At 41.3% G+C, this 11013-nt stretch overlaps 1 protein-coding gene across 7 annotated transcripts in view; it reads right to left on the bottom strand.

Moving 5' to 3' along the window:
* Nucleotides 1-324: 324 nt before the first annotated feature.
* Nucleotides 325-11013, bottom strand: part of LOC308407144 (forkhead box protein J3-like) — a 75102-nt gene continuing 64413 nt past the window's right edge. For 4 of the 7 annotated variants that reach the window (XM_080898632.1, XM_080898630.1, XM_080898633.1 and 1 more), the window contains 4 exons: nucleotides 9987-10088; nucleotides 5019-5291; nucleotides 4176-4304; nucleotides 325-2662 (listed from right to left, as the gene is read on the bottom strand). In XM_080898632.1, the coding sequence (XP_080754758.1) occupies nucleotides 2544-2662; nucleotides 4176-4304; nucleotides 5019-5291; nucleotides 9987-10088 (623 nt within the window). In that variant the 3' untranslated portion in view covers nucleotides 325-2543. The remainder of the gene's footprint in view (nucleotides 2663-4175; nucleotides 4305-5018; nucleotides 5292-9986; nucleotides 10089-11013) is intronic. The other 3 variants (XM_080898635.1, XM_080898634.1, XM_080898636.1) reach the window with 3 other exon arrangements.

Here is an 11013-nt window from a genome sequence, read left to right as displayed (position 1 = left end):
GACTAGATACTACCTGTCAAATATTTAACAGGATTTAAGTAAATATGAGCAAACACCTGGAATTCATTTGTGCTGATCTTCTAAAACATCAGTTTTGCTCTATTTATAAAGAAAGTGGCAGTGTACATGGGTGGCTGATAGACAGCGGGAGGAAAGAGCGCTTTCTGGACCGCTTTCCAATGAAAAGAGGCCATAAATACAGTTAGAACACTGTGTGACGGTGTGTCGCAGGCAAGCATGGGTGGTCTGCCTAGTTTACATGCAGAGGAGGGCAAACAAACGGTCGCCCGGCGCTAGGCTGACACCTGTTGGACAACAAGCCGCGAGGGCCAAAACAGCACAAATAGGCTCAAACTAAAAACTCAGAAGCCACTGTCACATCTTCCTGCACAGCACAGCAACATGCACACAGCATTATTTCAAGATTTCAAACATGCAAACAGCTGATAAAATAACGGTAGCAGATGCAAGGTTATTGCAGTAAAAATGGTCAATGACATTTTAATAAACACTAAAACAGATTTGAACCGCTGAACCGCCATACATACACAGGTTACTTATGACACACAAAAATGCCAACGTTTTTTTTTCCCTCTTTAAATCACCTATTTACATTATACTCAAGCTATGTACATAATGTTTCTCCTGGAAGAGAAATAACAAAATACCCATCTCCATTTGCCATTTCCTTTTTTTTTTTTTTTTTTTTCAGTCTGCATTTTTCCAGGGCAAACAGAGAAGTGACATACTGTTATTTACAAGGACAATTACACGCAGACATACAAGATATATATATATATATATATATATATATATATATATATATATATATATATATATATATATATATATATATATATGCTGGTCACGGTAATACAGCATTTAATGGCAATAATAAAGAGTATTTATCTTGTTTTTTGTGTTTTTTTTTAAACATTACCTTGTTTAGACCACCTGAACAATCACTGAGATCTTCCAAAAGAGGAAAAAAAAGAAGAAAAAAAAGCACTTTAAGGTCTAATATTTCACCGTGGAAAATAGGAGACCTTAAAGTGTGAATACAATGAAATTCACTTGTTTCCCATGTGTGTTTTCTTTCTTTTCTTTTTTTTGAGCCATATAAAGCTAAAGGAAACTGGAGAGGACTATACACACACCTGTACATACACAAAATTAACATTAACAACAAAAGCAAAACAAAACAAATGATGTTGAGCATCTTGTTTGATCTTTACTTAGACAAAGCATTAAAATGTTCCCGGTTATCATTTATTTTAGTCTAGATGCTATCAAACTTGTTGCTGTGCAAAAAACTGCTTGCCTTTTCCCAAATGAGGCATGTTAGAAATCAAGACCGAGCTGATCCGCAGGGTCACAAATGATGTGCGCTTTTGCCTCCCCTTCAGTTTTATCTCTGAAAACTATATAAGTTAATGCTGAGTCACGCGACGGTCTGATTTTCTTTTTGATCAGTGACGTATATTGGCTCTACTAAAAGGCTCATTCTGTTACTCAGCTTATTACAGCTGACAAATGAAGACTTTTATCCATTTGACCAGAGTCCTGGGCAACGCTAACATTTAGCCAACAGGATTTGAACACTGACAGCACAACACGACACACAGTTAACCTCACATTTAGGAGATGTAAAGGGCAGAGGTGTGAAGACATATGTGGACATAACACCCTGAGAACATGACACACTAACCTGCTGTTGAAAGCGCATACTGATGACAAGTTTGCGATAAAATAGGCAGAAGAAGTTTACAGCTAGTGTCCTGTATGACAGAAAAAAGATAGAGGAGGAACAATTTGTGATAGATGGATAGAAGCTAAAAATACCTGTTTTAACCAGCAGGTGGTGCCCCGACTCTTGATTTAGGTTGAAACGTCCTTAATTTTGTCCCCAAACTATTATCCTTCTCACCACATATGTAAAGTAACAACGAGCAAAGCAATGCTACAGTGAAGAAAGGATGAAATGTCTGGATTTGCTCAGTGTGTGCAAAAAATAAAACAAATTTGATGGTTTTCTTAAGACAGTTTGGGGAGAGGACATCTTTTTTGTTCATTCCAGTCACAGGCTGGGAAACGTTGTAGATCACGGGACACGAGCTGCAGCGGGATGCACATTTAAGAGAAAGAAAGCAATTCAAAGAAGAACTGACAACACTTTGGCGACTTGCAACCCTGTTGGCACAACGGGGACACAACGAGAGACAATTCGGAGCGTTGTCGCTTTGGACGAAACGTGTTTATGTCTTGGCTTCGTTCGACACAGTCTCAGTCTGTCCCATCTCCATTTTTCCATGATTGTCTTTAGATTTAATAGACAACTTTTATCAGAAAAAAAAAGGCCAGCGTGTTTAGAAAAATCACTTCCCATCTTGTTTTCTGTTGGATTGTCTTCTGTTTTGTTACACAGGTGAAAGGAGCAGGTCAGTCAGTTTCGTACCTTATGTCACTATCATCACACTTTGCCTGCATCTCCTTATTAATTTCAAGTCTTTTCCTTCGTCGCTCCCTTTGACTGACGGCTCAGTCTAGACGATGGAGTCCCAGTCAAAATCATCCTGGATGTCGTCGGCAGCGAGCATGCGCCTCACCTGAAAGTGTCCCGGAGGCAGCGTGTGTTGTTGCTGGCTCAGCTGGCTGTGATGACCTGGATGTATAAGAAGATGATAATTACATCTGAATTATTTCTTTTTAAATATGTGAGTAGGACAAAGAACAGCTGAAACTAAAAGTGTCTAAAACACAGCTAAAATATAGGAAAAACAAGAAAAAGTCAAAAACAGAGAAATATACTGTCAGCACATTACACCACGTCTTAAAGTGCCCTAAATAACAGGTGATCATGACATGGTGACTCATATTAGTGAGTCACTGCAATGAATTTTAATGGTTACTTTGAAACTAAAATGCATATTGGATACTATAAAAACGCTCAGTGTATCTTAAGAAAATTATAAAATTAATGTATCAGAGAGGTGTTGATGCAACTTTATGACGAGATACTTCAGTATGTGGCAGCACTGTGCTGCATTAAGTGCCTTCACAACAATATTCTGAGCTACAAATCGATCATTTTCTGGGGAATTAAAGAAAATTTATACTAGTTTTTCTACTGGTTCACTTCATTAGTACTCGGTTAGACCACCTTCTGCCTTCAGAGCTGGCTTAATTCTTTATGGCATGGACTCAACAAGGTGCTGAAAACATTCCTCATAGATTCTGGTCCAAAGTGACAAGACAGCATCATACAGTTGCTTCAAATCCTGCAGCTGCACATCCGTTTAAGTACAGTGAGCTCATGGTCGCATTCAAGAAATCAGTTAGGAAGACTATGGTGATAAAATAATGCTCACTTGTTGCTAAGATTCACAAAGTATGCCAATAAAATATCCTGAACACTAATGCACTCCATCACCACCAGCCCCTACCACTGATACAAGGCAGGATGGATCGATTTTGACCATCCAACTGTTCCAGAAAAAAACTCATTGTAGGACGTATAGGAGTGGGAACTGCTGTGGTCATCTCTTGCTGCGCCCTCAGAGATGCAAAACTTGGTTGTACCGAGTGGTTATTTAAGTTACTGTTGCCTTCCTATCAGCTTGAAGCAGTCGGACCATTCTCCTCTGACCTCTGGTGTGACCAAGGGATAGACAGAGCTCACTGGATATTTTTTTCTTTTTCAGACCATCCTCTGTAAACTCTCAAGATGGTTTCATGGGAACATCCAAAAAGATCAGGAGATCCTCATCGACAACCACGCCACATCCAAAGTCACCTAAATCACCGTTCGCCTCCATTTCTGGTGCTCAGTTTAAACTTCAGCAGGTTGTGTTGAGTTGCTGATCTGTGATTGGCGGATTTTTAATTCTATCTCCTAACTTTATGAAGAGAAATACAACATTTAACTTTAGTTCAAGCTTCCCTATTTAATCAATCAGAAGTGTGTTATCCAGTTTAAAGTGTGCTATTGCCAAAAATCTCTATCTCTCTCTTGCTCACACACACACACACACACACACACACACACACACACACACACACACACACACACACACACACACACACACACACACACACACACACACACACACACACACACACACAGCCTCTGTGTAAGCCTCCATATACACCATGTATTTCTCCAGGCTCCTCCTGACCTGTTAAGAGAGCGATGGGAGAGTCACCTGTCATGGTGGGAGCAGTGTTGCTCATGGGAGGCATGTGAGGATATCCTGGTGGGCCCATCAGAGAAGAAAGGTTTTGTCTCGAGTCCATGTACATGTTCCCTGTGGGAGAATAGACAAAAGGGCAATGACTAACTGTCAGATTAGTATCCCGGCTTTCACACTACTCATCTTTGCAGAACACAAGCTGTTATCATGGGCGCACACAATTTTATTGTCGTTTTATGCTAAGCCAGAGAAATCCAATAGATTCTGCTGCCACTCAGTGGATTTCCCTCTGGTGAAATATTCCCCCATCTTCATATCTTTACTTCAGTTGCCATTAAACTGACAGACTCCATAATTTTGCTGTAAATAGACAACGAGCCAACAATGACACAGCGAGCGGAGAGACTGGCAGTCAGCTGAGCTCCTGCCTCCATCCCGTCAACTAACAGCAGGAACCATTATTTTGCTAATGGAGAGTTTTTTGGGGTTCCATATGTTATTTTAAGTTAACATACTTTCTTTTTCACGCTTTTCTTTTCTTCTGACACATGAGTGGAGTCATCAGATAAAAATAAATAACAGCATTTTATTGTAATGTTTGTTTTTTTTAACAGGATACTGCGGTGTTAATAATTAAATAACAGAACAGCAGTCCAGAGTACGATGCTGCCATGTGTGCATGTGTGTAAAGCCCTGTGCACATATAAAGCAGCTGACTTTCCAGGTCTAAGCTGGTTACTAGCAGAAATCTCAGCCTCTGGTCCCAGATGCAACAATCTAATATACTGCTATCCTTATAGTACAGGATCCTTGGCCCGGCAGACTGACCTGTGCTGATGTGTTGATTATGTGGGTTGTGTTGCCCATGCTGATTGTGATGGCTGGGCTTTGGATGCATGGCCCCGTGCGGCTGAGCCGGGTGCTGAGGAGCAGACGGCGGCGCTGGATGTTGGACCTGAGGTTGTGGGTGGGTGGCGCCCTGAGGGGGGATGACCCCCGTCGCCATGAAGAATTGGTTAATGGAGGAACACAGGTCAGCCATCTGGGCAGCATCAAGAGACCAGTTGCTGAGCTCCGCCTGTCGCATGCTCTCCTTCAGACCTGACAGAGAGAGGAAGCAAAGTGCTGTGACTGCCACGCACCAGAGCTTTTACTGCTTCAAGATGTGACATCGTTTCATGTACTTTATTTTATTGTTTTGATTTGTTTTTTTACAGGTAAATTAATGCACGAGTTGTTAATTTGCATTTGTTCAGCTTGTTCTGCCAGACAGGAAAAAAACAAACAAAGAAAAAACAGAAAAAGAAGCGATATAAGAGAAAACCTATTATTAAATTAAATCAATATGCTAAATATAAAGGATGCAAGGCCAGCACTGGTTTCTGTGATTTTTTTTAAACACGGCAAAAATGAGTCTCTCATTTGTGTGGGTACAAAAATTTCACTTCCTTCACTACTTTACTGAAAAAGCAGACCAAACGTTGCTGTTCTCTAATAGATGCTTTCTTCTTAGCAGCACTTCCACTGCCAAGAAATACCCGACATCCTCTAAGTGGGTGGTGATTGACTAATGAATAATTTTAAACATCAGGCATGCATCAGTGCTTATCAAATCGAGTAAATTGTATTTTTTTGTGATGTAGTGTAATTCCCTTGGTGTTTTATCTAATAAATTAGGAATATGTTTATAGAATGAACATACAGGCTCAATTGTAGTCGCACCTGCAGGAAAAAAAAAAATCACAGCATGCGTTTTCAAATTTTGCATGAATAAAAAAAAAAGTCAAAGGATTTCCAGCCTGACACACCGGATCATCACAGAGGCACAGGTACAGGGTTCATAACGGGACTTCTATGGAGTAATCCAAAAGAAGAAGAAGAAGCGTCGGTAGAGATGCACAAGAAATTGATCTTGCAGGGGTGATCACACCTTTCATATAGGGCGATTGTGGCTCAAGAGTTGGCAGTTTGTCTTGTAATCGGAAGGGTGCTGGTACGAGCCCCGGCTCCGACAGTCTCGGTCGTTGGGTCCTTGGGCAAGACACTTCACCTGTTGCCTACTGGTGGTGGTCAGAGGGCCTGGTGGTACAAGTGTCCCTAACCCTCTGTAAGTGTGCCCCAGGGCAGCTGTGGCTACAATGTAGCTTGCCATCACAAGTGTGTGAATGTGTGTGTGAATGGGTGGATGACTGAATGTAGTGTAAAGTGTTTTGGGGTCCATAGGGACTAAGTAAAGCGCTATACAAATACAGGCCATTTACCATATACACCACTGACAGGGGAGGTTACACTCATTCTTTCTTCATCATCACTAACCCACTGTTAGTGGGTGGTAGATATCAGGGAGCAAGTGAACATTTTGTCCTCAAAGTTGATGTGTTAGAAGGAAAAATGGGCACATGTAAGGATTTGAGTGAGTTTGACATGTGTCAGATTTTCTCCAACACTGCAGCTCTTGTGGAGTGTTCCTGGTCTGCAGTGGTCAGTATCTATCAAAGGGGTCCAAGGTGAACCAGCGACAGGGTCATTGGTGGCCAAAGCTCACTGATGCATGTGGGTAGTGAAGGTCATAAAGTTAGACCTGATCAGTGTATACCGGCTATGATACTGTTCCCCTTAAGCCTTAAAAGCTTTAGAAGTACATTTTTACAACTGTGTCAGAAGCCTTTGATTTATTCACCAAATACATTATTTAATATTTATGTGGACTAAAACACTGATAAATAAATACATGTGGATGCTTATGGGAGGATATTAATGAGTCTATGATTTAAAGGTGTGGACACCACTAAGTCACTGCTGGGAAAAAATACAAATGTATTTTTAATAGTTTCATCAGCTGATTTAACTGCGTACAAAATGTCAATTCTTTAATAATTCTTGCTTCAGTATCTCAGACATCCTTGTAGCTTCATCATTTAATGCAATCGAGTTTCATCACTGTAGATTGTGACATTTTAAATTCTGAAAATAGGAAATTTGGTATTTGCAGAATCGTAACAGTGTTTTAAAATTAGATGTAAATTCTTGACCACAAAATAAGTTACAAGTTTCCTTTAGACTCGCTAATTATATTGAGCAAAATGTACAGGGTGGGCCATTTATATGGATACACCGTAATAAAATGGGAATGGTTGGTGATATTAAAGTCCTGTTTGTGGCACATTTGTATATGTGAGGGGGCAAACTCCTCAAGATGGGTGGTGATGGTGGTCATTTAGAAGTCGGCCATCTTGGATACAACTTTTGTTTTTTCAATAGGAAAAGGGCCATGTGACACATCAAACTTATTGGTAATGTCATAAGAAAAACAATGGTGTGCTTGGTTTCAACGTAACTTTATTCTTTCATGAGTTATTTACAAGTTTCTCTTTGTTCACAGCCATTGACATGTCGAAGAGGTTAACACGTGAGGAGCCGATCGAAATTGTGTTGATATCTGGTGAACGCAGTAACCAGGTCATTGCAGCAGATTTTAATGGAAGACACCCTACTAGACCACCCATCTCCCATGCTACAGTTAGCAAACTGCTTGCTAAGTTTCGTGAAACTGGTTTAGTGTTGGATTTGCCAAAATGTGGACGCAAGAAAACTGTCACTAATGAAGAAACATCAGTGGCTGTCCTAGCTTCATTCAGCAAGAGCCCACAGCGTAGCACTCGCCGCATGTCACTGGTGAGTGGCATTAGTCGAACATCCCTTCGGCGGATATTAGCTACTCACAAATGGCACCCTTACAAACTCCAGCTACTGCAGCATCTCAACGAGGATGACCCAGATCGGCGCACAGAATTTGCAGAATGGGCAAAACAAAAATTGGAACAGGACCCTCAGTTCACGCAGAAGATTTTGTTCAGTGATGAGGCAAACTTTTATGTGAATGGTGAAGTTAACAAACAAAACCACTGCTACTGGTCTGACACTAACCCACATTGGATGGATCCCTCCAAGACTGTTGGAACAACAAAAGTGATGGTTTAGTGTGGTATATGGGGTACAACGATAGTGGGTCCATTCTTCATCAATGGAAACCTCAAGGCCACTGGATATTTGAAATTGCTACATGATCATGTTTCCCTCTTTATGCACTGAAGCTGGCACGTTCCCTGAGTTTTTCCAGCAAGATGGTGCACCACCACATTATGGGTGCCAGGTCCGAGCATTCCTAGATGAACAGTTTCCTGGAAAGTGGATTGGTCGTCGTGGGCCAGTTGAATGGCCCCCAAGGTCTCCCGATCTGACCCCCTTAGACTTTTATCTTTGGGGTCATCTAAAGGCAATTGTCTATGGTGTGAAGATACGAGATGTGCAGCACCTGACACTACGGATACTGGATGCCTGTGCTGGCATTTCTCCTGCGGTGTTGCTATCAGTGTGTGAAGAGTGGGAGAAGAGGGTTGCATTGACAATCCAACACAATGGGCAGCACATTGAACACATTTTATAGGTGGTCAGAAACTTGTAAATAACTCATGAAAGAATAAAGTTACGTTGAAACCAAGCACACCATTGTTTTTCTTGTGACATTACCAATAAGTTTGATGTGTCACATGGCGCTCTTCCTATTGAAAAAACAAAAGTTGTATCCAAGATGGACGACTTCTAAATGGCCACCATGGTCACCACCCATCTTGAGGAGTTTGTCCCCTCACATATACTAATGTGCCACAAACAGGACTTTAATATCACCAACCACTCCCATGTTATTACGGTGTATCCATATAAATGGCCCGCCCTGTATTTTCCCCCTTCTAAATATATCATTTGCAGCATCAAAAATTGTAGTTAACATATCATTTTTTGTGATATTTCTCCTTAATATGTGTCACTCTACATGCTAAACATTACAGCAAAAAAACATGCACTCCTTCATGACTTTTCCCAGACAACTTCTGCAGAACTTTTTCTTACCACCGTCAGCAAATCACGGGTTGAATAAGAAATAAATTATTTATCATCCATCACCGTGAGGACACATCCAGCACAAGAATCTCACTACGGTTTACTGTCACCGTAAGTTTCAAAACCTTGAAACTACAAACCGTCTTTTGTTCTGACGGGATGCCTGTTCACATTTAAAACAACGCAGAAGACGCTGAACTGAAATCACCTCCTCTGGTATTTACCGCTTCCAAAATAAGACAAGGTCAAGCTTCCATTTTTCAAACGTGAAGACGGATATTTTGCCCAAAAACACATTTGTATGGCTCGTATGTGGCGCCGACAGAGACAAGAGGCTCGGTCCCTGCTGTTTGGAGATGAGCCAGAGAGAGTAGAGGATGGCATTACGGCGGTGTGAGAGAGGTCAAGCGTTGCAGAAGTAGAGAGAGAGAGAGAGAGACAGCAGCGGTCTGTGAGCTACAGGACCAGCCGTCGTCATCAATCGCGTGTGGATGTTGCCGGCTTTGTGCGCTGACCGTGATAAGAGGCTGTTACTGAGCCGGGGCCTAATTGGATTATTCACATCATACAATTGGGAGGGAGCGAGACAGCTTGTGTGTGTCTATGTGTGTGTGTGTGTGCGTGTGTGAGAGAATAAGAGTGGGAACCTCTCAGATGCAGGATAATGAATCTTATTAGGGCAGTACTATTACCACACTGGATATTATAACACTGAGCCTCAGGGCGAGTGCATATGAAAGCACAGAGAGGAATCACAATGGTTTAATCAAAGCAGCTGATCGACATGATACGCATTTTATCAATTTTCCCCGTGTTTAGGCGGGCCGCGGTAGACAGCTTTATCAGTGTTCATTTCATTTGTCCACACTGATGGCAGTTGTGTGTTTGCGTTACCTTGGAATGGGGAGAGGTCTACGTCAGCCCAGTTGTAGCTGGTAGCGATGCGGCAGCTCTCCTTCAGCCAGTCCAGGTTGGGGTACCAGTCTGATGACATGACTGACACACACACACACACACACACACACACACACACACACACACACACACACACACACACACACACACACACACACACACAGACAAACATCTCTTTAAAGAAACATTTTTCCAAATGTTGCAAAAGACAACCTGGAAAAAACAAAGGATTTTCACACGAAGCAACGAGGGTAAGAATCAGAATAATGTCCCATATTAATGTCATTTAACTTGCATGTCTTTGTTAACATTTCTGAACTGACTTTGAAAGGTGGCACTATTCTTACCCTGGAGCATCGCATTGTAAAATAAAAAAGGAATCAAATTCAGAATTAAAACATCTAATAGATAAAATATAAAAAAAAATTTCAAAATAAACCAAACATGGTGTCTTTAAATTGCGTGTTTCAAAAGATTTCTCCCAGATATAAAACAGCATTGGTTATCTGCAGTGATACTGAAGAACACAACACTGTTAGATGATCCCAAACTGGTAAACTAATTCACTTTAAAAAGATCTGTCTGTTCTGCAAACAGCCACAAGGTGGCATGAGTTTACACACAAAAAGAAAGACAACAAAATCCAGTCATAGCTTTGCTTGTGAGGCAAAAGAAAGAAGATTCTTTTCAGCGCCTTCACCACCACAACCCAAACAACAATACATTCTCAGGCCGTGGATCAAAGACAGAGAGGTTGCTTTCATTCATCCTCAGCTTGGTTGTGGAGAATACTAACCTAGATAAATAATGTCTAAATAGGCTTTTCCACTGGCCTGAGAGCTCTCTTGCAGAGACACGAAGAGAAAAAACACACACAAAGACTGGGAATATGAGTAGGAAAAGCCTCGTGAAGATTTGGAGAAGCCTGTTTGTATCAGCTCAGCCTCATAAAAATCAAACACTCTGGGACCTTATAGAGGAAAGAATACAATACAAATCCAATGCC

This window comes from Rhamphochromis sp. 'chilingali' (assembly GCF_963969265.1).
Source record: "Rhamphochromis sp. 'chilingali' genome assembly, chromosome: 12".
Lineage (NCBI taxonomy): Eukaryota > Metazoa > Chordata > Actinopteri > Cichliformes > Cichlidae > Rhamphochromis > Rhamphochromis sp. 'chilingali'.
This window is presented reverse-complemented; position numbering and strand designations above follow the sequence as displayed.